At 44.2% G+C, this 27700-nt stretch overlaps 1 protein-coding gene across 5 annotated transcripts; it reads right to left on the bottom strand.

The window, feature by feature from the left end:
• Positions 1-1875: 1875 nt before the first annotated feature.
• RBM5 (RNA binding motif protein 5) lies at positions 1876-27700 on the bottom strand. 5 transcript variants are annotated; one of them, XM_036868335.1, is made up of 25 exons: positions 27579-27700; positions 26160-26229; positions 23137-23302; positions 22191-22346; positions 18097-18166; positions 17534-17607; positions 14993-15076; positions 13956-14016; positions 13420-13485; positions 12421-12581; positions 11865-11962; positions 11173-11260; positions 10944-11021; positions 10788-10860; positions 10029-10114; positions 9555-9639; positions 9251-9342; positions 7063-7224; positions 6014-6163; positions 5860-5931; positions 5100-5279; positions 4707-4781; positions 3589-3686; positions 3382-3511; positions 1876-2523 (listed from the first exon to the last, which is right to left on the bottom strand). In XM_036868335.1, exons 2-25 carry the CDS (start codon positions 26174-26176, stop codon positions 2398-2400), a joined length of 2448 nt encoding a protein of 815 aa, XP_036724230.1. In that variant the 5' UTR covers positions 26177-26229; positions 27579-27700; the 3' UTR covers positions 1876-2397. The 5 variants fall into 5 exon arrangements, with proteins under 5 accessions (XP_036724230.1, XP_036724229.1, XP_036724232.1 ...); XM_036868334.1 differs by having other exon boundaries at positions 1882-3511; XM_036868338.1 differs by lacking the exon at positions 1876-2523 and having other exon boundaries at positions 3388-3511; positions 4670-4781.

Below are 27700 nucleotides of genomic sequence, written 5' to 3'. Positions count from 1 at the left end.
ATCTGGGTTTTGAAACTCTTTTTGATGCATGGCCACGACATCTGCTCCTGGATGGCCCTCAAAGCCCTGCACATTGCAGCAGCTGTCCCAGCAAAGGGCAGGCTGGACTTGGGATCCCTGGAGGCTCCCTCTAGGTCAGCAAGAGACCCTTCCAAATTCAGAATTTTGGGTTTCCCTGATTGGGAACTTTGCACTGCTCTCACAGCACCCCTGTCGGCCATGGCTGGAACAGCGGTCCTATGGTCAGGGTAGGGCAGGGCAGGACATGGCACACTCATCCCTGGGCTTGGGGTTGGAGTAGAACGTGACAGGGCAGCGGGGGATGCCTGGGCCCTTGGGCTTCAGCCTCAGGTCCTCAGGGGGTAAGAGTCATTTAGCACTACTAGCAGGATCTCCCAAATACGGTCTTGTATGAGAGATCTGAGCCAAAGGTACAGCCTGTCAAACTTTAAGAAATTGGTCCATGGGTTCAGATGCAAGATGAGGGCTGCAGTCACCTGGCTAGGTATGCTGGTGACAGGTATAGCTGTGGAACAGGCTGAAAGTGGGAGAGGGAGCCACCAGCTTCTCTGAGGATCTGATCAGAGGATGGACACTAAATTCACGTTTATAGGAAAGCCCATGCCAGTGCAGACAGCAGATGCTGTGGTCCAGAGCTGTCTTCACGGGAGCCTTGAGCAGCTGAGTACGGCAACTATCAGCACCAAGTAGGGCTGGGACTGATTCAAGTGCTCTTCCTGGTGTGGGGAAGTCAGAGGCTCAAGATGGCTGACAGAGGCCTGGCTCTCCTGCCAGGGGTCAGCTGTGGCTTCCCCAGGGAACAGGCTTACACTCACGTGCCCTTTGATGAGCTGGCTATACGTAATTAAGAGCTTCCCAGATCTCATGATGTGTGGCCTCACCTGTGTGGCCTCAGCCTTCCAGGCTGGCTGTCAGATGTGTCTAATTAAGCTGCTTGCGACTGCTGCTCAGATGCTAAGAGAACCAGTGTCTGCAAGGACTCTGGAGGTGGGGATGGTATCTCCCCACGGCTGTCCCTGGAAGATGGGCATATCAGTTGGGCCCTCATTTGTGAGGTTCCCAAGCCTTAGCCCACAGAAGCCCAAGCCTTAGCCCACAGAAGCCCAAGCCTGAGGTTTCTGCATTTGCCTCCACATCTCCCTAGCAAAGCTAGGCTCAACCTCTCCAAGGCACCCCCTAGGAGGCTGGGGTGAGGGCCCGTGCCCTGAAAGCTCCTCCCGAGCATTTTTCATCCTGATTTTATAAGGGCCAGGCCTGCCCGAAAACAGAAAAATATGACCATTCACAAAAGCCATGGAGTTCTAGCTTTAAGAACAAGTTCCCCCTCCCTGACTAAATGCCAAACAGGGAGCCCAAGTACTCAGTTCAGCTAGATGGGCAGCATGGGTACCCCACCACCACATCTGGTCCTGGAAACAGCCTCAGACTCACGCACACTTCCTGCCCTTGTCAAGCATGGTCTTGCTGGCCAAATGATGACAAGGATTGGATGACACCACTCAATGGAAAACCCTGCAACGTCCCTGACCACCTCCTCAGCAGCTGAGATGACAGCGGAGAAGCAGAGTGCTTCGGGGGAGAGAGATGGCCTCTCAGCTCCTCCACCTCAGCAGAGAGGTTGCCTGTATTGTGGCCAAAAGCAGGGAGGCTCTTCCTCACAGAGCAGTAACATGCCTACCCCCCACAGGTCTAGGATATAGTCTGTGAAAAGTGAAGAAGCCCAAGTGCTTGCACTCACTTAGGCCTATACAAAGTAAGGAAGTGGAAAAGCCGACTCAGTTATGATGGAGTTTTCATGAAGAATTTTCACACACTTCCTTCATCACCCCAAGAATAAAGAGACACAGACACACATTTTTCAAGGTATTTCTTTTGTAAAGGAGCCAGATTTGGCAACTAGACTGAAAATCTTCCAAAATTCTGTACAAATGTGTAATATACAAATATACACAAGGCTTTTGCCGAGAAAAGACAGCACAACAAATGACAGAGGCAGCTTTGGTGTTACATACCACCCTAGGGCATCTCAACACCCCCTAGGAATGCAAGGGGCTGATGGACCACAACATAGGCTACACATGTAAAACACACTACAATTACACTATGTACACTGAAGTATAAAAGACCCACTGTCCCCTTGGCCAGCTCACAAGCCCTCTGGCAGGAAGGCAGGCCATTCACCAGATAACCCATACTAGGGGAACTCCTTTAAGTGGGAGAACCTTGCAGAATGAAGTGGTTTGCCCTAAAAACTATTAACAGCACAAGGCATGCCCTTAAAGAGAAAGGTGGTCAGAGTGAATTCAAGAGATGGAGCACTCCTTGTCATCTCTCTCTCTCTCTCTCTCTCTCTCTCTCTCATCCTCTCTCTGAGTCTCACTCCATCTCAGTGAACCGGGCAAACATGGCCTTCCGGACAGCATCTTTGTAGGAATCTGCACCAGACAGTCCGTATGCGCTGCCTTTGGCTCCTAGGCCAGCTCCTTTTAGCCGGACTTGAGCCTGGGGGGGATAAAACTGCTGTCAGCAGCTGGCAGGTAGGGTGTGGACTGCTCCCTCTCCCCCTCATCTAACCCACTCCCTACTGAGCTGGACCACCCTCTGGAAGACAGGAGAGGAAGTTTTAAATGAAGACATGGATTTCTGTATTGGAGACCTGGAGTAGGTTTAAGGACTGAAGGGATCAAATAGGTAAGGGAGACAGGCAGATAGAACCACACCCTCCCCTACTCCTATGCCTGTTCAGCAAGCATTGTAAGGGCCCCAAAGCACAAAGCATTGCACTGAAGCCCAGGGAAGGTCTGGTAATTTTGGGCACAGATCACAGCAGGACAGCCTGAAGTCAGCAGAACTCGCTTGCACAAATCAACAGTAAGAGTCTGACCTAAGCTATGTTGCCGGGTCAGAGAGGGAGCAATCATTGGCGGTGCTTTTGTCTAGAAGGCCAGTGGTTGAGGGCCTCTGCTCCTGAGCTCTGAGTAAAGGATATCTTATCATGGATGGAAATCCTACTAAATTATAATTTGTTTTATACATAAGCAAAATCACTTAGAAATTAAAGCACAGTACCTTTCTAAAAATCCAATCTAAGCTACACGGGTCTGAATTGGTGTTAAGTTAGGGTTTGTTTATAACAAAGGACATAGACACAGCCCTTAGGAGAAGGTAGGTTTTACCCAAAGATACCAAAAGACCAGAAAAATCAAGTAGGGTGCCACACCCATTCCTTCCAACTGACATCTTCAAAGGAGCGTGAAATATGGGAGGGCTGCAGAGACGACAACTCCCACTGGGTCCTAGGCCCTCTGGGTGCTTCAACCTCATCTCATCTCTGGGATAAGCCTGCAAGCCACTGCTTACCTCAATGGGGGCTGTGATGCCTTGACACTTTCTTCCCAAACCTGAGCCTTCCCGCCAACCCATGGCCTGCAGCATCTTGTTGCCAATGTTACTGTGGTCAATGCCATCTTTGGTGGGCTGCTCGTAATTCCTGCCAGTGGCAAACACACAGTTACTTAAAAAGCCAGAGCCGCGGCTCACAAAGTGGAAAATGTGCACAACACATACACAGTGCCAGCATCAAACTGCTTCTTGCGCTTAGGTTCTGGAGGTTCTGGAATGCCGTACTTCTCCCGTCTTTCTGCAGCTCGATCCCGGTATTTCATCTATGTGGGAGAACAAACATGGTTAGAGATATTCAGACTTCAATCTGTAGCAGTCTCATGCACCCACACTTCAAGATTATCACCTCAAGTGCTTTCTTCATCTGGAGCTTGGCCTTTTAGAGTGCTCTCAAATACCACATGCCCTGTCTCCCTCGCTGCACTCAGTCATATCCAAAACGGCAGGTTTGTAGAGATGAACTGTGTGTGGAACCTGGGGTAGAACTATGTTTCCAACAACCAGTTTTATTTAACGAGTCACCTCTTGTCAAGCTCTTCAACCAGCCGGCTGGGCGTGGGCACAGCTTGCCAAGGTCCTCGAGGGAGAGGAGGGCAGAGCTGCTGTTCCCCCTCAGCATTTGGACAGGCCCACCTCCAGGGAGACAGAGCCAAGGAGACTTCCAGAGACCTGTTCTACAGTCCCTGGGGAGACGGCACCATAAACAGTGGAAAAAAACAGGAAAGCAAAAGCCCTAACTACAGATACTATCTTGGGGTGAGAAATTTCAAGTAACTTGCTCACTGGTTCATCTCTAACTCATAGGCCTCTATTTGTATTTAAAACCCTGCCCAGCTGGCTCTCAACCTGCCTCGTCAACTACCAAACGACTGCCCATTAGTGGCCCCACAAGCTTCTCCTGCCCACTGCTTCCTTCCACATCACCTGCAACCATCTTGTGTCCTGCTGTTCCCTGGGCCTCATTTGAAGCTCCTCTCATTGTTCACAAAGGCTTCCCTGGCCAGGCCAAATGAGCTCACTCTCTCCTTGCTAAAATCCAGCATACTTCACCAGCAAGTATTTGGCACTCGGGACTTGTAAGCAGCCTTGAGCACCCTCATTAAGGGTCGGTGCAGGGCTCACAAAGTGCACAGAGTTGGGTCCAGTCTACATGAGCCACAGTGGCCAAGTGACAGGTATGTGGCAAATCCTACCCTGCCCCTGGGACCTGAAACAAGTGCTACAAATAAAAGCCAAAGGCAGTTACCCCAAGACACTCTAGCGGCACATTGACCCCCATTCACCTCTCTTTCCCTCAGCTCCAAGGCTTCCAGCTCCTGCTCGCTCAGCCTGGATCGTCGGTAGATGTCCATGTTTTGCTATACGAGAGATTTTACAGACAGTAAGAATTCACACCTACCTAATTGGAGATATCACAACATTATCGGTATCTATTATATTCTAAGAGTCAAAGCCCAATTCACTACACTACAGCATGAAAGCCAGAGCCCGCTGCATACGGAGCTGCCATGGTCCTTTCCACTCTATTATCTAGAACATACTATAATCAGGAGCAGCCTTCTAAAAGGCAATCATTTAATACAGGTATTTACTGAACCTTCACTACTGTCAGGGCACTCACAGCATCTTGCTGCCTCCCCTCCCTGCCTCAGATCAGCTCAGAGAAGCATGGCCACCTTGTGTAGGTCTGAGAGCTGCTGGTGCCTGACCAGGGCGTCTCTGTTTGGGAACTGGCGCCGGCAGAGCAGGCAGGCCATCTTCTTCCAGTCGGCCAGCTTTTCTTCTTCATTCTCAAGTCTCTCCACCAGCTCCTCTTCATTGTCACTGTCACCACTGTAAGCAGCAACCAGACCCCTCTAGGGACAAAAGGAGGGTGGGTCATTGGAAATGTACAATAGGAAGATAGCAATGGGTAAAAGTAACGCCTAACCCAAGCTGTGAGAGTACGCCCATTACCCGTACTGAGTGGAGCAGCCAGGTCCTCCAGGGCTGGGCTCGAGAGCCTCCTGGCACCAACCCTCTTGGGGCCCCAAGAAGAGTTCCTGGATGGCTGTTCTCAAACTACTGACCATGTTTGAAAACCCCAAATACAACAGATCAGAGTAATGGCCCACCCACATTAGTATCTATCAATAAAATAATTTTTTTCTTGTCTTAATTTTCTCTTTCCAGTCTGTTAAAACTCTCTATTTACAAATGCAATGAAACTCAATTAACTGAGCTCAGGAATTTGGGCTTCATTCCCTGCTCCATCTCTCCGGCTCTCACACAGGGAAAGCAAAGCCCTGAACATGGATTCTATGTGCAGAAGCTGCTCCAAATACCCACTGACAGGGACCAATTAAGTAGAAATCACATTAGCCAAGATGCAGCTGAGTTTCAAAGTGAGGCACAAAGCACAGATATGGTCTTTAAACACTGGTGGTACTTCCTTACTTTGAGGGGATTCTCCTCGTCTCCATTTCGTACCAATTCGGGGATGAGCTGCTGCCTTTCTGCTAAGGCTCCCTGGGAAACAGAGAACAAGTCATAAGCCTCAAATTTTACCTAAGTTCCCCTCATGAAGTAAGGCCATTCCTGCTACTGTTACCTTCTTCTCAAAGAGAGCAAAGCCAGCATCTGCTGCAGCAGATTCTCTCCTTTCTTCTTCCCTCAAAGAATTTACAGGTTGAAAGCTGTTTTTGAAATTTTCTTTCTGCTTGTTTAAACTCTTAGCCCAGCGTTCCATGTCTTTGGCAATCTAAAGTCAAACAACAATCACAAAAAATACACTTAGGTAGAGGAACTTAGAAAACAGTCTCCTATGCCATGAAAACAAGCCATTATTGTAACAAACTGTAACAAAACCCCTTTTGCCCTTACCTTTATGAGATACTGCATATAACCAAAGTCATTAAAGGTCTCAAAAGTCAATGTATTTTAAATCCCATAAATAGTTTTTATGGATGGCCTCTATCTGCTTCCCATTGAAGGTAACTGTATAAACGACTTTTTCTCCCTGGACTGAAGCTGGGACTCATGCAGGCTCCTGCACTATGCAGGCTGATTAATGACTCTTTTCTTCTTGCTGCTCCATCAGAGGGAACTCTTCAGTGAATTCTTTTCTTCTTGCTGCTCCATCAGAGGGAACTCTTCAGTGAATTCTTCTAACCGCCGAAAGGCACAGGAAACCCCATACAGCCTTATACAACCTAAATCTCAGGGACTTCCCTGGTGGTCCAGTGGCTAAGACTCTGTGCTCCCAATGCAGGGGGCTCGGGTTCTATCCCTGGTCAGGGAACTAGATCCCTCATTCCACAACTAAAGACCGTGCACGCAGCAATGAAGATCCCGCGTACCGCAACTATGACACGACGCAGCCAAATAAATAAATATTAAAAAAAAAAAAAAGTCTTTGAGTCTTTCAGGATTTTTTTCCCCTAAGTACATAGGCAACTGACAGACAACATATAGTAACACTAAAAAATTGCAAAATGCTCTACAAACTTGATATAAATAAGATGTGTGGCCCCATTTTAAAGAATCCAAATAAAGCAGATATAAATGCCTCGCCCCCGTGCCCCCCTTGAAAAAAACATAAAAATTAAGCCCAATATCCCAGAGAGAAAGATGGGTCTGCTGGCTGGGTCATGATCTTACCTGCTGTGCTGTTTTGCTCTTGGGTTTCTCCTTCTTTTCCTTCCCCTCTTTTGCAGGAGGTAGGCCCGTCTGCTGGTGGGAGTTAGACTCCGCAGCCAGCATGTAAGTCTCCTTCTCTCCATCCCAGTACAGGTACTGCTGGGTTAAGGAATTGTAGTAGTACTGGGGAAAAAAATACCATTAATGCAGATTTCTGCTGTGTTGAACCATTATCTTAAAGGAGTATTTTGTCAAAAACCCACATCAAAGTTGTTTTGTCAAAAAAACTAAACATAGGGCTTCCCTGGTGGTGCAGTGGTTAAGAATCTGTCTGCCAATGCAGGGGACACAGGTTCGAACCCTGGTCTGGGAAGATCCCACATGCTGCAGAGCAACTAAGCCTGTGTGCCACAACTACTGAACCTGTGCTCTAGGGCCCGTGTGCCACAACTACTGAGCCCACGTGCCACAGCTACTGAAGCCCGTGTGCCTAGAGCCCGTGCTCCGCAACAAGAGAAGCCACCACAATGAGAAGCCCGTGCACAGCAGAATATCTCCCGCTTGCCACAACTAGAGAAAGCCTGCATGCAGCAATGAAGACCCAATGCAGCCAAAATAAATAAAATAAATTAAAAAAAAAACAAAAAAAAACTAAACATAAAAACAAAGCATGTTGCAGACCAGTAATATTTTCTGCATAGAGAAGAGGTGCTGTACACCTTGGTGTAGGTGAGGATGATGAACCAGCCAAGAGGTGTGAAACCTCTTGGGCGAAAGTAGAGTGTGGTTTCTTTTCAAGAGTCTAGTTCCCATTAATTTAATCCCTGGGCCTGGAGGGTACCCAAAGAGAAACACGTCTGACCCCTTTCCATAGACAGACCATTTACACAAACCAAGTGGTCAGAACAGGTGGTTCAGGAGGAGCTTTTTCTCATACGTCCTCCATGACAACCAGTTAACGTCTCATTGTTGGGTTCAACCATACAGAACCCTGCCTGTGGACACCCAGGCAACCAAACAGGTTTGTAAAAGGCTAGCTCGGGAGCCTGGAAGGAGGTGACATGTGAAGGAACTTGATCTGAAATTTGTGGGGAGAACCACAACAGAGAATAGGTAGCAGTTATCTCTCCTCTTCTCTATTCTTCAATCACTCACTCTACCTGCTCAACAGGGACCCAGGAGAGACTGCCTGTTCTATCTCTTCCAGGGAAGGTGGTGCGGGTCAGACACAGGAGCCACAACTTCTATGGCCGCCAAGAAGAATGGCCTGGGAAAGGTCAGACTCCACAAGCAAGAGCAGTGGAAGAACCATGCACACACAGGCTCAGCCTGCTTGGCAGGTTCCACACAGCTTCACACCTGACTCTCAGAAACCACAAGCTCTCAATGCCAAGTTCCTGTTAAAAGCACTTATTTTTACTGTTCTATATATACATACAGCTCCTGGTCATAAATAGCTGTTTATTTATGGAGTGTTAATGTTGCTTTTCCTCTTTAAAAGTTATATACACCACCAAAAATAAAATATCACTCCACACATCTGCTAATTTCTACTCTCAAAAATACAAAAGGTTGCTAAGTAAAAGAAGCTAGACACAAAAGGTCACATATCTGATTCCATTTACACAAAATGTCTAGAATAGGCAAATCCACAGAGACAGAAAGCAGACAGCAGTTGCTGGGGTGGGACGGGATTAGGAAGTGACTGCTTAATATATAGGGCATAGGGTTTCTTTTCAGGTTGATGAAAAGGTTCTATAATTAGATAGTGATGATGGCTGCACAACACTGTGAACATACCACTGAACTGAACACTCTAAATGGTTAAAATGGTGAATTTTATGTTACGTGAATTTTATCTCAATTAAAAAAAAGAATATATAGTAAGAAAAAAAAATCACAATTAAAATTTCTATCTAGGTCTTTACATGAAGGTTAACAGTCACCTATAAATATTAACTTGACAAAATAATCCATGGTTTAGGAGTAAGAATAGTGGCTACGGGTAGGGTTACTGACCGAACAGCAACAGGCACCAGAGAAATGTCCAGCGTGCTAGGAATATTCTCGTTCTTATCTCAGTGCTGGTATATGTATGAACGCATATACATGTAAACATTCAAAGAACTGCAAGACCTGCACGTCAGTTTCATGCATTTTTCCGTATGTACATTATACCTCAAAACATGTATTTTAACCTTTAAATTACCTGCGAGTTGGGGTCATAGTACAGCCCTGTTGTCGGATCATAGTAATACCCTGAAGATTCGTCATACTGGTAAGTGGACGTGTCAGGCACTGCTGCAAAAAACAAAATCCAGCATACAGTCATTCCAGGTAAGAAACTGGCTTTACTTCAAATTCTAAGCCACTGAGATGCAGTAGGCCTTAATGGTCTTCTCTCACATCCCCAAGTGTCCCTCTGACACCCACAAAGGGAGAGGAACTCTTATTAAACAAAGACAACAACTAGGACCTTCCAACTGTCAACAGCCCCATGAGGTTTGGCTTACCATATTTGGTACCAGGAACTACACCAGTGGGGGAAGCGGCTGGGGCCTGTGTACTTGTGCTAGTGCTAGGCTGTGCTTCCTCAGTCTGGAAAGAACAGCAGCTTCAATATAATTTCAACTGTAAAGTCTCTCAAGAGAACTAAATCACTGCAATCATCCAGCAGGAAGGGACCCCTGACAGACCCACTGTAGCAACGATCTAAGGCAATCCTTGAGCAAAACACATGTTGACAACTTTCTTCCTAAAGGTCAAGTTGAAGCATGCATAGTATAAATACACCCTGTTTGGAATCTTGCATTTAAAATACACACACAAAATTATTTTATTATCTAATAATATTTGACAGAGAAGTGAGACTGGAATGTGTGTGTATTATTCAATCCTAGCTCATACAGCAGGAAAAGATAATACTAGTATGGCAACACAAAGATCCCCAACAGTCACCAGTTCTGTATCTAAGATGACAGGATTACCGGAGAGCCGGGTGGATTGGACGTCTGATTATATAGCTGGGGACTCTGAGATACTACAGCTGCTGAGGTGGTGGTCACCGCTGTGCCTGATAATAAACACAGGAGTTAGAAGAGCCAACGCACTGAACTCTAAGCCAAACATCCTTATCTGTAATGCCCAATCTAGCGTCTTTGTATATGTCAGTTCTTAACAACCTAATTCCTAATAAGTACTCTTGAACCTACGATATTTTCATTTTTATAATCCTACTAGAATGTGACACACAAAGTCAAACATTCTGTATGATGACTAAGAAGGAGGAAGAGAAGGAAGTCTCCGTATCTGCTTTGGGGTTGAGAATAGATTTAACTGCCACACCTTTATAATTCTAGAACAAAAACTGAAGCATAAGCTTTCAGAGTGACCATTCTGATTAATGTCTGGACACCAGACTGTAGGGCCACACCGTCTCTGCTTACCTGAACCTACATGGTCACCCATGATTCCTAACAACACAGACAGGGAAAATATTGAATTCCAAGAATGAACACTCATCACATGGTCTCTAAGAGCTTCTTATCAGCTCCTGATGTACACGAGCAATCCCAGTATTCCCCTAGGACCTTAGGCACATGGTGACAACCCTGAATGTGTCCTACCCCCAAGTTTTGCAGGGAAATGGCCCTCATAGATTTATTTGGGTCTAGTGAGAACATCTAGTTCTACTTCCTCAATTGTATTTGCTTAAACAAAAATAAAGGGAATATGAAGTTTATTACCTGATGCAGATGATGCATCAGATTCCAATCCTCCAGCCTGTTGCTGATAAAACTGTTGGTAATCCTGTGAGTACTATAGAAGAGTCCACCATTAAAGCTGCTATTCTCAGACACACTCTGGAGACCAGAAGTTGGATGCTGGTCAAATCTACCTACCTGAGCATACTGGGCGTAGCCATCTTGGCCTGGCTGCAGGTAACTGTAGTCAACATTGCCTCCTTCACCACTCTGAGACTACAAAATATCAAAAGAAGAGGAAACACAGACATCAAGTTTTTAAAATGTCCTTAGAGAGCTTCTAAGGCAAGCACCGCTGGAGAGGTTACTTCTGTGAATCCGGGCAAAGCCACCACACTACTTTGAGCAAAAAGATCCTCCATCTTACCTGGGTGGAAGACCACTGAGCGGCAGCAATGGCTGTACTAGCCACGGAGAAAGCACTGACCCGGTTACCATCTGGGAGGACCAAGTCTCTGAAACCACAATGATCCAATCATGTGATTCTATCTCAGTATGCTTCCAATCACTAACCCCACACTACCCAGAAAACAGCAATTCACTCCAGCCTTTGTTGGAAGGTCTCTAATGCCAGCAAGGCCACATTTCAGATGAGGAAGGGTTTCCATGGGCAAAGCCCTAAGTGGGCAAGTGTCCCTGTAGTATTTCTATTCTCCTTTGTACCCTTCCATCTAATAAGGTGTCTGCTGGATGAGCAATGATACCAGAGAGGGGAAATTTATGTCACTAGAATGAAGCTCTATATACATGAAGCTGCATGTTGTTCTGGAAGTAAAGAATTATATCCAGATGGGTTTGCACCATGCTGAAGCAGTTTGCATAGCACTTATTCTCAACCCATCTGCCATGTCTCTCTTTGTCCTGCTCTGAAGTTTTCTGGCAACTGGTTATTGAGACAGGAGGGAATAAGCTCTAAGAAGACAACTGTATCCTTCCCAGCCAACCAGGAAGGATAGTGTCTCAATGTAGAGAACATGGGCTTTGAGTGCAGTTAGCAAAGCATCCCTGGACAAGCACGCAGATGCAGCGGTTTGAAGTAAGGACAATGAAGCCACTCACTTTCTGGCACTTTTTGCAAAATCAACCCCAATAGTTTTGCCATCAATTTTCAAAGGAGGATGGAGACTCTGTAGTATCTGAAGCAGCTGAGAAGCATCCTGAAGGAGAATGTGAAGAAAAACAATTTTGTCACGTAATTGAAAATCTCTCTCTACTACCTAAGCCCAGTCAAAGAAATATTAAAAAAAGAATAGCAGTTCATTCTTATTTGTGGATATGAAATCATGAGAAAAAAATCAGCCCTCTTTCCTCCAGGACATGAAGGTATCCAGTATTATTAAAAGAGTAAATGCTAAAACAGTCTAAAACAAAGCATGATGAAAGGACTAAACTATGGCTCAACCTTCAGTTCGGCCAGTTATCTACAGGTATATATGGTATTTTTACCACTTACTGAAGTCAACAGCCTGTAATTTAGCACTGTAATAACTGTCATTTCTTAAGTCTTGAACTTTGGGCTCCAGGAGCCTTACACACAGTATCACAATTGTATGAACCACATTTGCCTCTTAAATCTCAGTTTCTTTTAAAAGGAAAGATTCAGTGAACATCTCACCATTGCAGAAGACAGCTGCACAAACGCGAAGCCTCTGTTCTGCTGGGTCTGTTTGTCTTTTATGAGGCGAATGTTATTGACAGCTAAGGACGCGTAGGGAGACAGCGCTGTCATGATGGAATCCACCACGGTATGTGGAGCTATGTTTCGAAGTATGATTGCTGCAGGTGAATGAGACAAATGACAGATACATGCATTCCCACCACCAATGCTTTTCAAGGCAGGTTCAAGTACAAACAAACAAGTCCATTTTGGGAGGTTTCTAGCATATCTGACCCTTGAATGCAGGGGGATTAGGGGTGCTGACCCCACCCCCATCCCAGCCACGCGGTCAAAAATCTGTACATAACTTTATAGTCAGCGCTCTATACTGGTAGTTCCACATCCCCAGATTCAACCAGAGGATAATGTACTACTATAGCATTCATTGAAAAAACCCACGTTGTGCAAACCCATGTTGTTCAAGGGTCAACTGCATATCTTTCACACTTTGACATGGAGAAGATTCTAAAAACCAATCTTTTATGAGGTAACCTGAAGCTACTGCTCCTCATTAAAAAACGGCAGGATGGGACTTCCTTGGTGGCGCAGTGGTTAAGAATCCGCCTGCCAATGCAGGGGAACACGGGTCTGAGGCCTGGTCCGGAAAGATCCCGCGCGCCACGAAGCAACTAAGCCCATGCACCACAACTACTGAGCCTCTGCTCTAGAGCCCGCGAGCCACAACTGCTGAGCCTACGTGCCAAAACTACTGAAGACTGCATGCCTAGAGCCCGTGTTCTGCAGCAGGAGAGGCCACCGCAATGAGAAGCCTGCTCACCGCAACTAGAGAAAACCCGTGCGCAGCAACGAAGACCCAGCGCCAGCCAAAAATAAATAAAATAAATGCTAAATAAATAAATAAATAAATAAAATAAAATAAAAAAGGGTAGGAGAACAAAAACATCAAATGGAGGTCAATTTCCAACATAAAGGCCAAAAGATTACATTTGAACTTACTATCACAGTAGTAATCCACAGACTGAACTGATTCTGTGGTTCCAGGGGGCACTTCCTGTTCAGAGTCTACAAGAAAGGAAAGAAAGAGGAAGAATCAGTAACTGAAGACAAACAAACAACAAACCAATATAAAAAATACATTGAAATACCAAAGTTTTAATTTTAAGTAAATGTAGTAGTTATTTTTTCTTTTTTAACCATTTGTGGCTACAGTAAAACCTCATTAATTTTGACATGAATTTTAAAGGTGGAATGCAAAAATTGGGCCAGTGGAGGACTGACATTACCTCTATACTAAAGAAAAGCAGATGCAGAATGTAAACAAGGCGAGCAGGCTTAATTTTGGAACATAAAAGAACTATTTGTACTCTCACAATCATCAGCAGGATCTACCTAACCCAAGGTAAGAAGGTTTAAGGAAAATATACAGGTTACTTGTTTAAATGCCCTACAACCTGTACTTTTCCTTAGGTTCACAGACAATCCAATTAGTCAGGGTTTAATACATATTCCCAAACAGCTGAATCTGGGCTTACCAAACTTGTCTGCTCCACATCGGAAGCATTTTAGTCTTTTCCTGAAATTGTTAAGGCAGCACTGGAAAAAAAAAGTTTTATCTTGGTTATTTCTCACAGTAGGCCGGGCTTACTAGTAACAATGTGGGTTAGAGCAAGAGGGCCATGGGCAAGTCCCAGTGAGGAACAACAACAAAAAAAAGCAGAAAGTGATACCATGTATCCAAGATAAAGGGATATTAACCTAAAAATTTAGAATGCTTTTACTATGTGAATTCTCCCAAGAAAAACAAATTTTGATGTATTCTGAAGTAGAATTCCATTTTTATCAAGCTGGGGAAAAGTTTTAGTTCACCCCAAAATCCTACAGCAAGCCACTGGCAAAGTTCTCCCTTATATCAGAAGAGCACCATACGGACTTCCCTGGTGGCGCAATGGTTAAGAATCCGCCTGCCAATGCAGGGGACATGGGTTTGAGCCCTGGTCCAGGAAGATCCCACATGCCGCGGAGCAACTAGGCCCGTGCGCCACAACTACTGAGCTTGCGCTGTAGAGCCCACGAGCCACAACTACTGAAGCCCATGCGTCTAGAGCCCGTGCTCTGCAACAAGAGAAGGCACCACGATGAGAAGCCCGCGCACCACAATGAAGAGCAGCCCCGCTCACCGCAACTAGAGAAAGCCCACGCACAGCAACAAAGACCCAATGCAGCCAAATAATAAATAAATAGAAAGAAAAAAAAAAAAAAAGAGAGAAATTGCCAAAAGTTGAGAGCTCTAGAATTCAAGAAACCATAAAGTGAAATAAACTTAAAATCTTAATTGAAACACTGGGCTTAGAACCAGGATCTTAAACAAAATCTCTCATGTTTGAGGGATTCTGTCCTCTAATACCTACTCAGGAGGACCCAAGAAAGTCAGAAAGTACAAAAATCACCTTATGATAAAAGCTGGTGATTGTGTACTTATTCGTTTCCTTGTTTGGACAGTCAAACAAACAAATAGAAAACAACAAAACCCCAAAAGAGTTTTGTCTACTTGGGAAAAACCCATGCTTACCTTGTTACAAAGCCAATCTTCAAACTTAGGTCTGGGATTGCTATAATGCATTGCAATATGCTTTCCTTGAATCACCAGCTTTTTCTGTAAAAAAAGAAGTAATTAGTTATTCCCATTGTGAGGAACATGTGTCCATTTTCCCAGGGCAGAGCACACTTCGGAAAAATCAGTGCTCTGGAATTAAATGGACAACATACGGGGAGGACCAACCACCGCCACCTATACTCTGCCCATCCAATCCTTCAGATAGGCAGTAAGAGAATGGGATGCGGAGTAAAGGTAAACGGAGTCAGGGAGTGCTGAAAAAGCTGCCACACACTAAACGCTGACATGCACCAGGCCGTGTCTCCAGCAGAGACAGAAGTCCTAACATTCATCATTGACAGGCTGCCTGAGAGTGACAGTCTATTTCAAAAAGCAGAAGACACAACTCTCCCAGTTCTGAGGTTGTCTCCTACTTTAGCCCTTAGCATGGTGTCCTTGGGCTTCGCTTCACTTTTGCCCCAGTCCCCCATCCTTACGCAAAGTGAAAGCCTTTACATTTCCCCTTCCCCCAAATTCCTGCTTCAGGATGTGTCCTTTGGGGGACAATGGGAGGGGAACTCATTTTTAAAGGGAATCTGGTTACAATTTTCTCAGGAGGAACTAGTCTGAATGCCATCAACTCTAAAACAGCTAAATGAGATTTCTTCCTGCCAAGTGCAACCACGTGATGTCCTGAGTGACAGATGTGTTTTTCACTGAAATAGATGGTACTCTCCTTCAAGATGAGTGACCAGGAGGCCAATGAAGTTTCTTCAGGGGGTTAGGAAAAGTTTGTAAATGTTCATATACCACCTCATCCTTCAAGTCAACCACGTGACTAAAAGGGACTTAATTTTCAAGGTCAAAACTCCGAGTTGAATCAGTCTACCAAGAGTATACCCAGCACCTGCCCCCAGAGAGCCTTCATTTAACAGGCACATCTTTTCTTTTTATTTTTTTTGGGGGGAGGGGAAGGGAGCAGGATGTTCTGACACTGTCAGAACAGATTTAAGTAGGAGGTTAGATATCCAAATTTTTTTAAAGGAGTCTAACCCCTCTAAACATACATACTGTTGAGTAATTTGGTTCTTGCAAATCCTGGAAGAGTTAAGACATGCTGTGAATGTCGTCTCTGCAATATCTAAAGACAAGACTGCATGTCTGGCCAAGAGGGAAAGAGCTGAAGGCCATCCACTCACTGTGTTGTAAAGAAGCAAAAATAAAGAAGCTGGGAGATATGTCAACAGATCATCCCACTAGGAGGGATGTGTGCTGGGGGAGACTCCAAACTATCACTGAGTCCCTAATCCTACTGGCCTTTTATTTCTGGAGTGAATTTGAACTGTAATGAAATATTACACATTAACATAGCTTTGTATACATTAAAATTGTGGAGATTTTTAAGTGTCTTACAGGTTTTAATTTCCTAGGAGTTTTAAACTCCCAAGCAAGTCATTCTGATACATCCACCATATTAAAAGATGCTGTCATGTAAAGAAAGCAGATTCACATGAAGCTTGTGTATGTTCTGAATTTTATTAGGATGGTGTCCATGGTATGAAATGAATGAAGATCTACCATTATAAGATCAGGCTGTCACCTCTGGGTTAAGGAAATGAGAGGCTTAAAAATCTAACAAGTCAATCAAAATGATACCCTCATTAGTGAGTCTTGTTATAAATGATAATAAATCACCAAAGAATATAACTCTTATTTATGAGTGACAAATCATAAAATGCTGCAGAGAAGCAACGTAGTGAGTTAAGCAGACTTCCCAGAATGCACTTGGTTAAGGCATTCAATACTGTGCTTCGGAATTCTGGCAAAAAACGTTATTTAAGTGCCAAGCACTGAATGTTATCTTGACAAACCGTAGAACACTTCAGTTAATGCTTCTTAAAGAATCATCAATGATCTGCTTTGAACAGACTATAAAAGGCATTCTCAGGGAGATTAGAATGTTAATGCCACTCTAACTAGATCAGACAGCAGCAAGACACCAGCTCCCAGGCTAATCTCATCAGACTTATTGTTCAGAAATTCCACTAGGTCCTTATATAGTCCTTGAAGACCCATGTGAGCAGTTACGCCTCCAGGAGGCTTGCAGTCTCCAAGCGAAATAAAAAATTACTTACAAAATGCCTGTAGCAGACTTCAATTATATTCTCTTCACTGTCAAATCGAGAGTTGGATAATCTAAGATTACTCTCAATGGACATAATAGGAATATAATCAGGTAAGGAAAAGGGGAATATTAAAGGTGTCTTGATAACTACCAGACAAATACTCAGTGGTTAACAAGGCCCTGCCAGGTAGCCATGTTTAAAGGCAGAGCAAATTCTGCAATGTAGTGCTTGGTACTGTATTTATTCTAGTAACAGCAATTTTAATATATACAAAGCTTTTCTTTTTATAAAGTCACTCCTTTGGAACAAACCACTCCTTCAACCTTTTTTTTTTAAATTGTACAGACTTGTTCCATTTTCATGAATATCTAGACTTGGTGAGTGAAGCAACCTGATTGGCTTCCATCCAGCTGGTAGCATCTTGCAAGTGATAAAACTCCACGAAGGCGAAACCACGGCTTACACCTAGAGACAGCATTCAGATATAGACGGGATACTCGTGTTAGTCAGTTCCTTTATAACAGGTGAATCTCTCTCCCACTGCTTCAACACTGCGTGACAAAGCCAATTGGGAAGCAGCTTTACAAATGTGACTTGACTTGGGGATCTTCTTGATACTTTGCCATGGCAAGGAACCAAGCCGCCTGAACTAAATGCCACTCGATTTGATTCCACGCTTAAAAAGTAACCATGCAACCGACTACAAACAGTCAAACAAGGAGTTTATAAATCACTACTTACCGAAGGGAAAAAAAAGCCCCTAAAAACAAAGTTTTTTAAAAGGTCCTCAGATGCTTTCTAACATCGTTTTCAAACAGTCACATTCCTTAGCCATGGCAAACCTTTCATTCTGAATTCATGTGCTTGAAGACTGGGGATATCAGGATGTTCTTTAGGGACTGAGGTGGGAATGGGGAAGAGAACCAGAACAGCAGGAACTAAGCAAGCTCTCACCTGTTTTCCTCTTCATTAGCCTCACGTCCGCAGGCTGAGGGCCTTCAAAGGATTCCATCATTTCTCGAATCTGCACAGACAGGGTTTTACACATTTATAGTTAAAGCTTTAGCCACAAACTATTCCACACTAAAGAGAGGTCAAAGACTAGGGATTACATTAACTGCTTAATTAGCCAAGCTTTTAACTTCTATCATCAAAATGTAATTATTCTAAAAATAGAATAAAAGAAGGAACACTTCTCATAGAAACTGATGTACTGTAACAGCTTTGAAGGCATTCTTTATATGCTGACTGGGAATTTCCTCAGGCACAATTATTTATGTTGTGATACACAGTCCTGCTCATAGTATGCTGTCCCTCAAGCCTCCCTCCTTTAGTCTAATCTTGTTGTTCTTCGTACTAAAGGACCAGAGAGAAAGATGAGATTTAAAAAATGCAGAAGATATGTCACTGTCTTCTGAAGTATGCAACCAAGTATCAATGCCAAAAAATGAGGAACTCCCTTAAGATAAATATTTTTTGCACAATATCTTAAAGAAATAGCTTCCTTACATTTACATTAATGGTGAAAATTAACAAAGCTCATAACGTTCTTCGGCTCCTAGTAAATCAAAATAAACATTAATTGGGCCTGAAGAAAGACTTCTGGCTGGTAGGTTTGTTATTGATGTCAGATCAAACCCTTACTGCAAAAGGCAAAATACATTAATAAATACATTAGTCTCTTTATCAATCATACCAGGCAGCCATACTCCCAGGGAGAAAACCAGGGCCAAATTTGTGAAACAGAGGTTCTTAGTGGCCTCCACTTTCCATAATTATGTGTAAAGGCTGCAGGATTATATACAGTCAATCCTCATTATTTGGGGATTCTGCACTTGTGGATTTGCCTACGCATTAAAATTCGTTAACTCCAAATCAATACTTGTAGTGCTTTCATGGCCATTTGCAGACACATGCAGAGTAGTAAAAAATTTGAGTCACCTGATGTATGTGTTCCCGGCAGAGGTGATGCTCTGCCTTGTTTCAGCTTTCATACTGTAAACAAGTGTCCTACTCATAGTCTGTTTAGTGCCAAGTTTTTCACATTTTTGTACTTTTTGTTGGTGATTTCACTGTTTAAAATGGCTCTCCAAGTGCAGTGCTGAAGTGCTGTCTAGTGTTCCTAATGCAAGAAGGAAGGCTGTGATGTCCCTTACAGGGAAAATATATTAGAAAATCTTCATTCAGACATAAGTTACAGTGCTATTGGCTGTGAGTTCAATGCTAATGAACCAACAGTATATATTAAATAAGGCACCTCTAAACAGAAATACACACGAAACAAGGTCATATATTGATCTGTTAATGAAAATGTTGTGACCAGAGGCTCACAGGAACCTAACTTTGTATTTCCCCTAATAGCATGGTTCCGTACCCCCAGTGCCTTTATAGACTGTAACTACCACAAATATAAGGAAAATCGACTATTTTTTCACAAAGAGTATGTATGAGAAGCGCTACACTGAGCGGGAGCCAACCACCTGACTCAAGCTCCTGCCTGGTAACACAGTAAGCGAAAAATCAGTCACGAGAGTAACTAAAAACAGTTTCTATAAAAGTAGCGATACAGTAACATACATAGTAACATAATTAACTAAAGACAGTTACTCTAAGAGTTCACATGTCAGTGGGGGGACTAAAATAAAATGACAATACTGAAAGTGATAAACTGAAATTCAGGAGAAGATTAAATACTATAATTTTTAAATGTTTTAAAGATCCCAATAAGCAAATTTTCTACAAATATTGCACAAAATTTGGCAACCTCAGAAAGTCTACTTTGAAAACCTGCCTTCTTAAGGTAAGCACTTCTAATTCTCTGAGAAGCCTGAAATAAATAAGCATTTCAATCTTGTTTCATTACCAGAAGGGAGTGCCCCCAGAGTCAGCTAAGGCATTGCTCTCCCCATGCCACCCACTTCTTCTGCACGCTCCCAGGGCCACAGGCCTAAAAGACTCAAGGGGACAGTATGATCAACAAGTAAACTTTCCTCAACTGACTCCTGCAAGATTTCTTGTATCCCCTCCTCCCCTACTCCACATGCCCATGGCTGCTGCTACCTGAGCTCAGCTCTGCCTTCTTTCTAGCCCCTACCATTCTCTCCCTCTACCATTCTAACCTACATAGCTTTTGTTACCAGGTAAAAACCTCAGTAGCTTTCTTTTATACTTAGCTGGGCTTTCAAAGACTCCAGCACTGACCCCCAAAGCACCTTCCCATCCACCTCTCTCCTGCCAAAAGCCTTTGATTTCAGTCAAATCAAGTTGATTTGGGCCAGTCCACATCTTATCCTCAGTTCTCCACCAGACCAAAACATTTCTATCCCCCAAGAATCAGCTCAACTAAAATCTCCCTGGAGCTCTTCCTTGCCCTGGACCAGTTAACTCAGCTCCCTTAAAGAATCCTCCAGAGTTACTCCACAGAACCACTTTCAACAGGACCTCTTCCAACACCTATCCCTTTCTACTCTGCATTGTCTTCATTATCTGCTGACCTTAGCTATTCATCCTTAAGCTTTTATGAGGTAGGATCCATGGTTCTGCATCACTATAGCACAGCAGTACACAGTGTAGCAAGTGTGCTGTGGATCACAAATACCCACTATTAACTCTAACATCCCATCTCACATTTGTCACTTCCAGTGTTTAGAAGACCAAGGCTGTGTGAACTCAGTAGTTATCTTTAGCTCTAAAATTCACTAAACATTAGTCAGAATATTACTCTGAATACTCCAAGAAAATAGATACCGGCACAATGCATGTTTTATAAATGTATTTCAAAACATCACATTCATTTCACAAACAACATTGGCTGAGCAGCCTCCTGCATTCAAGGGTTGGGGATACACTTAAGAAATTCCGCCTGGTAAGTCAAGAAAGGCTTCAGGGACTTCCCTGGCGGTTCAGTGGTTAAGACTCCGTGCTTCCACTGCAGGGAGCACGCATTCGATCCCTGTTCGATCCCTGGTCGGGGAACTAAGGTCCTGCATGCCGCAGAGAGCTGCCCTCCCAAATAAAAGACAGGAAGGAAGGAAGGGAGGAAGGGAGGGAGGGAGGGAGGGAGGGGGGGGAGAGAGAAAGAGGAAGGAAGGAAGGGAGGAAGAAAAGGAAGAAAAGGAAGAGAAGGAAGGAAGGGAGGAAGGAAGAAAAGAAAGAAAGAAAAAGGAAGGAAGGAAGGAAGGAAGGGAGAGAGAAAGGAAAGAAAGAGAAGGAAAGAAAGAAAGAAAGAAAGGAAAGGAAGGAAGGAAGGAAGGAAGGAAGAAAGGAAGAAAGGAAGAAAGAGAAAAAAAGAAAGAAAAGAAAGAAAGAAAGAAAAGAGGGAGAGAGGGAGAGAGGGAGAGAGGGAGAGAGGGAGAGAGGGAGGGAGAGGGAGAGAGGGAGGGAGAGGGAGAGAGAAAGAGAAAGAGAGAAAGAGAGAAAGAAAGAGAGAAAGAGAGAAAGAAAGAGAGAAAGAGAGAAAGAGAGAAAGAAAGAGGGCTTCAAGGAGAAAAAAAGGGCACACTGGTAGAATGATGGACATGTCCAAAGTGGCCTGCAGCAGAAGCAAGTGGTGGATGTGGCTGGAAGGAATGGGTGAGGGTCAGAGATACCACTGGAAATCAGGCAGTGCCCAGTACACCAAGGCCATAGTTGACCAGTCTGAGAAGTGGGGAGCCAGGCTTTTCCACAGGCTTTTCAGAAGTTTCAAATGGATAATATAATTTCCATTAAATCAAAGGATGGCCAAATCATAAAATGTTCTTACAGATACATCCTCACTGAGTAAGTAACCAATTCAATAAAAATGTACTGGCTACCTTCTAATAGCTATTATTGAAGGAATAAGAACTGCTCCCTGTAGTTCTTCTGAAAACTCTACATTGAGCTTCAAAGCCTAAATACAAATGATAATCTATCTGTGAACCAAGTTGAGAGAACTCCACCCTAATTATAGAAATGTATTTCACTAGATATTAGCTTGAGATATAGTAACACAAGAAAGTAATGGTAGAAGCTCAAAGTTCATCGTGCCTATTGGATTGCTCATTAGAACTGTTGGTTTCCCTTACATCGCTCTCCGTGATGGTGATGGGAAGGCCGCGAAGCATGATGGTCTTGCTCTCCCTCTCATCACTGATGTCATGCCTATAGTCATGCTCGCCATAGTCACCATCTGAATGGTAGCCATCTTCGGATCGGTCACTGTTCCTTCTTTCACGTTCTCTCTGATTTACAATAAAGAAAATTGTAATTCAAATCACACTGGGCTTATTTATACCCTCTGATCCAGTCTCTCTGCTTTTAGTAATTTATCTTTAGGCATAGAGATAATACAAGAACTCCATAATGATGTTTACTGCAGTGTCTTCTAAAACAGCATAAAACAAAAACAAAAACAAGGACAGAAACCCCCAAACCTGGCAACAATCATTTAGTTCAGGAAGAATGGTTTAACAACTCACCAAACAGTATAACAACCCACAATGAAACACTATTACCTGTTAAAATAAGATGATTATATGCATAAGAAAAAAAAAACAGTGCAAAATTATGTGGGCAGCACAATTACTGCTAAACAAAGCTAATGCATATTGAAAGAAATGTGAAAAAAGCTATGCTACAATGTTTAACTACAACTTTTAGAAACACCATCTGAGGCAAAGGGATGGTATATAATTATGCCCCAATTGTCTCATCTTTAAAATGAGAATAACACCTACCTTATAAGGCTGTAGTGAGACCTGAATGAGTTCATGTAAGTCAAGTGCTCAAAAGAGTGCCTGGTGCATAGTGAGCCCTAAGTAAACCCTGCCCAGTATTTCTATGACTACAGGGCTCAGTCTGTCTTTGAGGGTTATAGTCGACTCAAACAGATTTCAGAATAATAAAGAGTTTGAATATAATACTCCTCTTGAGAGATTTCCACACTTGGTATACTTATTTCAAGAATCTTGGAGGTTCTGTGCATATAATTCATAATTCTAACAACTCTATAAACAGTTGTTGGTCACTCACCTCTGGACTGTCATAGTCTCGGTAGTCATCATATCTATCACCTCTCCGATCATCACTAGATCTTTTGTAATCTGAGTCCCTCCTCCTGCTTCTGGATTCACGCTCATCACGATCATCTCTGTCTATGATGGACCCGTATCTTCCACTGCGTTCTGTTCTACTCACTCTGCCAGGGAAAATAATTTTCATTTACTCTTAAGTAAATCACATTTTGTCCCTTTAGAAAACATTGTTGAAAAAACGCACAACCCACATCTCAGTTTATAAGATATCCAACTGGTTCAGTGTATCCCTTAAAATTTATCACCAAATTCCAATTTACAAAGACAATGACTGGGAAAACAGCTATATCCCTAAGTACAAAGGTAGTTTTCAGGAATTCATAATAAATGTAAAAATATAGCTATCAAATGTATGGGTTTAATATTTTTGAGAGAGTCAGGATGCCCAAGTTCCTCCTGCATTTTCCCAAGCCTGTGGCCTACACATCACTCCTTTCATCCCTGATTTCAGATCTTAGTGATCAATCTAGACTGGAAGAATGTAATTATAGTTGTTCCCGCCAGGGACTGGTTCCAGGACCTGCTGCAGATACCAAAACCCATGGATGCTCAAGTCCCACAGTTAGCCCTCTGGTATACGCAGTTCGGCATCTGCAGATTCAACCAACCACGGATCATGTAGTACTGTATTTATTGAAGAAAATCTGCCTATAAGTGGACCTGCAAAATTCAAATCCATGTTGTTCAGGGGTCAACTGTATTAGCATTTCACTCAATTACAAAGGAGGACATGTCCTGACTCATCCACTCTGAAGGGTATCTCACTACTGAGAAATGGACCAACAAACTGGATAACCTGTCTTTTTTCTCCTATAGGCAGTTAACCAAGTTCATTTGTTAGATATAACTAGTACCATCAGAGAACACTATTTCCTATAACATCTGATTGATTGATTGATTGATTGGCTGCGTTGGGTCTTCATTGCTGTGCGCAGGCTTTCTCTAGTTGCGGTGAGCTGGGGCCACTTCTTGCTGCGGTGCGAGGGCCTTTCACTGCAGTGGCTTCTCTTGTTGCAGAGCACGGGCTCCAGGTGCATGGGCTTCAGTAGTTGTGGCTCACGGGCTCTAGAGCACAGGCTCAGCAGCTGTACACGGGCCTAGTTGCTCCGCGGCATGTGGGATCTTCCCGGACCAGGGCTCAAACCCGTGTCCCCTGCATTGGCAGGCAGACTCCTAACCGCTGTGCCACCAGGGAAGCCCCTGATTTATTTTTGATTACTGAGCAGCACTGGGCTTCACAGGAAAACCTAATAACAAAAGGCTTAAACCCATTTGACCACAGATATAAATAGTTCTTTCATAAATTGTTTACCAGGTTCATAAAACTACTATGTAAGGACAAGACAAAGAGAAGGCTTATAAGGGCCTCATTTAGAGTACACAAATTTCATAAAAAGAAACAAATGAAACAAGTAGTCTAGGACTATTTCGCAATGTTAAGTATGTAGATGAGAGACCCTAAAACGGTAAATGTTAATTTATTTGGAACCAGACTATTGACAAAGCATTAAAACAATGATATCATGTGACATGAACACTTCACGAGTCCCAGTGGGCCATCAATTTGATCTATCACTGGGACTGGACTCAATATTAAGGAGGCAGCTGGATGAATAAATAAAGGTTGTGTGTTTAAATCAAATGGTTTGAGTCGGAGAATCCACAGATGACACAGGAGTCAAATGCTCTCATCTTAATTCTTTACTAATTCTTTAGCAGTTTTTCTTTCTTCTTCTTGTTTTTAAAAAATGTAACCCATGGTCCAAAGCTTCTCAGCTCTATAAATCTGGATCATCTTGTCATGCAGGGGACAATAACGAGAACTGGCATTCACTGATTGCTTTCTACAGCCCAGGTACTGTGCAAAGTGACAGACAGTATGATCTCCTAGCTTCTTCCAGAGGCTGTTTGTTATCCACACCAGGAACCCTCATGACTTACTACTCCACCCAGCCCTCCTTTGCCTAATTCTTTCTTACCCTTCAGGCTTCACCTTAGAGAATACTTTCTCCAGGAAGCTTTCCTGGCCGTTTCCAAGAAAACACATGTTCCTAAGTGTTCTAACAGCACCCTCAACTTCTTTTACCATAGCACAGTTCACACAGTATTTTAATTATCTCATTAAACTGTGTGCTTGTGAGAGCAAGTATCATGAAAGTGCTCACAGCAATGCCGGATACAAAACAGACACTCAAATATTTGTTTGATAAATAATTTTTAGGGCTTCCCTGGTGGCGCAGTGGTTGAGAATCTGCCTGCTAATGTAAGGGACACGGGTTCGAGCCCTGGTCTGGGAAGATCTCACATGCCGCGGAGCAACTAGGCCCGTGAGCCACAACTACTGAGCCTGCGCGTCTGGAGCCTGTGCTCCGCAACAGGAGAGGCCGCGACAGTGAGAGGCCCGCGCACTGCGATGAAGAGTGGTCCCCACTTGCCGCCAACTAGAGAGAGCCCTCGCACAGAAATGAAGACCCAACACAGCCAAAAATAAATTAATTAATTAAAAAAACAAAAGAACAAAAAAACAATTTTTAGGGCTTCCCTGGTGGCGCAGTGGTTGAGAGTCTGCCTGCCAATGCAGGGGACACAGGTTCGAGCCCTGGTCTGGGAGGATCCCGTGTGCTGCGGAGCAGCTGGGTCCGTGAGCCACAGTTGCTGAGCCTGCGCGTCTGGAGCCTGTGCTCCGCAACAAGAGAGGCCGCGATAGTGAGAGGTTCGCGCACCGCGATGAAGAGTGGCCCCCGCTTGCCGCAACTAGAGAGAGCCCTCGCACAGAAACGAAGACCCGACACAGCCATAAATAAATAAATAAATAAATACTAAAAAAAAAAAAAATTCTGATTTAAAAAATGTAATGCTTGTAGGACTAGTCCATTTAAAAAAAAAAAAAACAATTTTTAACAAATATCTCAGTCCCCATTGAAATGCTGAGATCAAAGGCATGTAACAGTAATAACTTACCGTTTGTCTGAACCCATTGTCCTGCTGAAGATCTAGCACACTGCTCCAAAAGGTTCAAATTTTGTTTTTCCTAGGAGACAAAAGAGATAGGTTGCTGCAAATCTGAGAGATCACGAAAGTCAACTGTTCCATAGCTGGAACACTACTGAGATTGGAATTTCATTAAACCATTAACAGTGATTATCTAAGGTTGGGGGGGTGCGGAGGGAAGTGGGGACCAACTGTCAACATTAAAATCAAGCTAACGTTTTGTTAACAGTGAGCATAGCAGGAAGGCGAAGCATAGTGAAAAATATTAGATTCCACATTCAATAACAAACCCATAAAAGGATACGAGCAGAAGGTTCCTTCCCTGCTCCTGCTGTAGGATTACAAAGCAAAAAGGGCACAGCTGCAATCAGCTCCCTGTGTTCTGAATCAAAGCAACTCCATTGGGATAGTTGACCGTTAAAACATTAATCAAAGTGTCTGTATTAATACAAGGAGCGAAACGAAATTCAAAAATTACTTATGAAAAACTTAAAACCTTTCAGAAGCCCGATGCTGAGTTGATTGAAAATCTACTCCATTTAAAACGCAACGGCTCATCCAAAGCTATCACAAACAAGGGTAAACCTCCACACGACTTAATTCCTAGGTAACAATAATCACCACAGGTTCCTGAGGTGGCCAGCCTGGCTCAGCTGCGCACCGGCGGTGATAAAACATCACAGAGCTAGACTGCGTTCGATGCGTGCGCGGTCCGAGAAACTACTTACAGCCGTCCCTGGCGCCTGTTCTAGGCAGGCGCTCAACGAACACTTGCTGAATTAATAAATGGAAGGGAAGTATCCGGGAGAAACCAGGCCCTAGGCAGAACCTCTGATGCCTCCCCTCATCGCCTGGGCAGTGCCCGGACCCACCTCCGCGGGGTGTCCCGGCCGAGATGGCGGCGCCACGGCCTGCGCGACCAACTCAGGCGTCCGGCTTTCTCTTCCTGCCTGCACACCCGCCTCCCGACACCCAAGAGGTTCCCAGCCCGCAGATCAGCCTTCACCGAACAGCTTTCCGGAGAGGGCTGATTCAGGTGAAGCTGCGGGGCGATGGCGGCTAGAGACTGTCAGGGCGCCCCTGAGAAGTACCCGAGGGACAAACGACGGCTTCATGCTCAGCTGGGGTGGGTAGTCGAAAACACGTCCCGACAGGGGGGGCACACTCAAGAGCCCGAAAGAAGCGGGCCTCGGGCTGGGCGGGAGAACGCTCTCTGAAAGCTGACAGCGCTAGCGGCGAGGAGGGGCGCGGCCCTCCAATGCCTCCGGTAGCCCTTCGAGAGATCTGGCTGGAGCTGATCGACCGCCGCCCGCGGCTGACAGGGAGGCTCTACAGGGCGTGCTCCAACAGAAGGAACCGCCGGTCATTACGGGCGGCCGCCGCACTTACCCCCAGGAAGGACGGAAGTAGCAGCAGTAGCGGTTTTGTGCCAAGGGATTCCAACAGGGTACGGCCGCCTCACAAAATGGCGCCTCCGTCGACGGCCGTCTCCTACCCACACTACCTCGCGC

This window comes from Balaenoptera musculus, chromosome 11 (assembly GCF_009873245.2).
Source record: "Balaenoptera musculus isolate JJ_BM4_2016_0621 chromosome 11, mBalMus1.pri.v3, whole genome shotgun sequence".
In the NCBI taxonomy this organism is placed as follows: domain Eukaryota; kingdom Metazoa; phylum Chordata; class Mammalia; order Artiodactyla; family Balaenopteridae; genus Balaenoptera; species Balaenoptera musculus.
The sequence above is the reverse complement of the archived record's forward strand: the minus strand, read 5'-3'. Positions and strand labels throughout refer to the sequence as shown.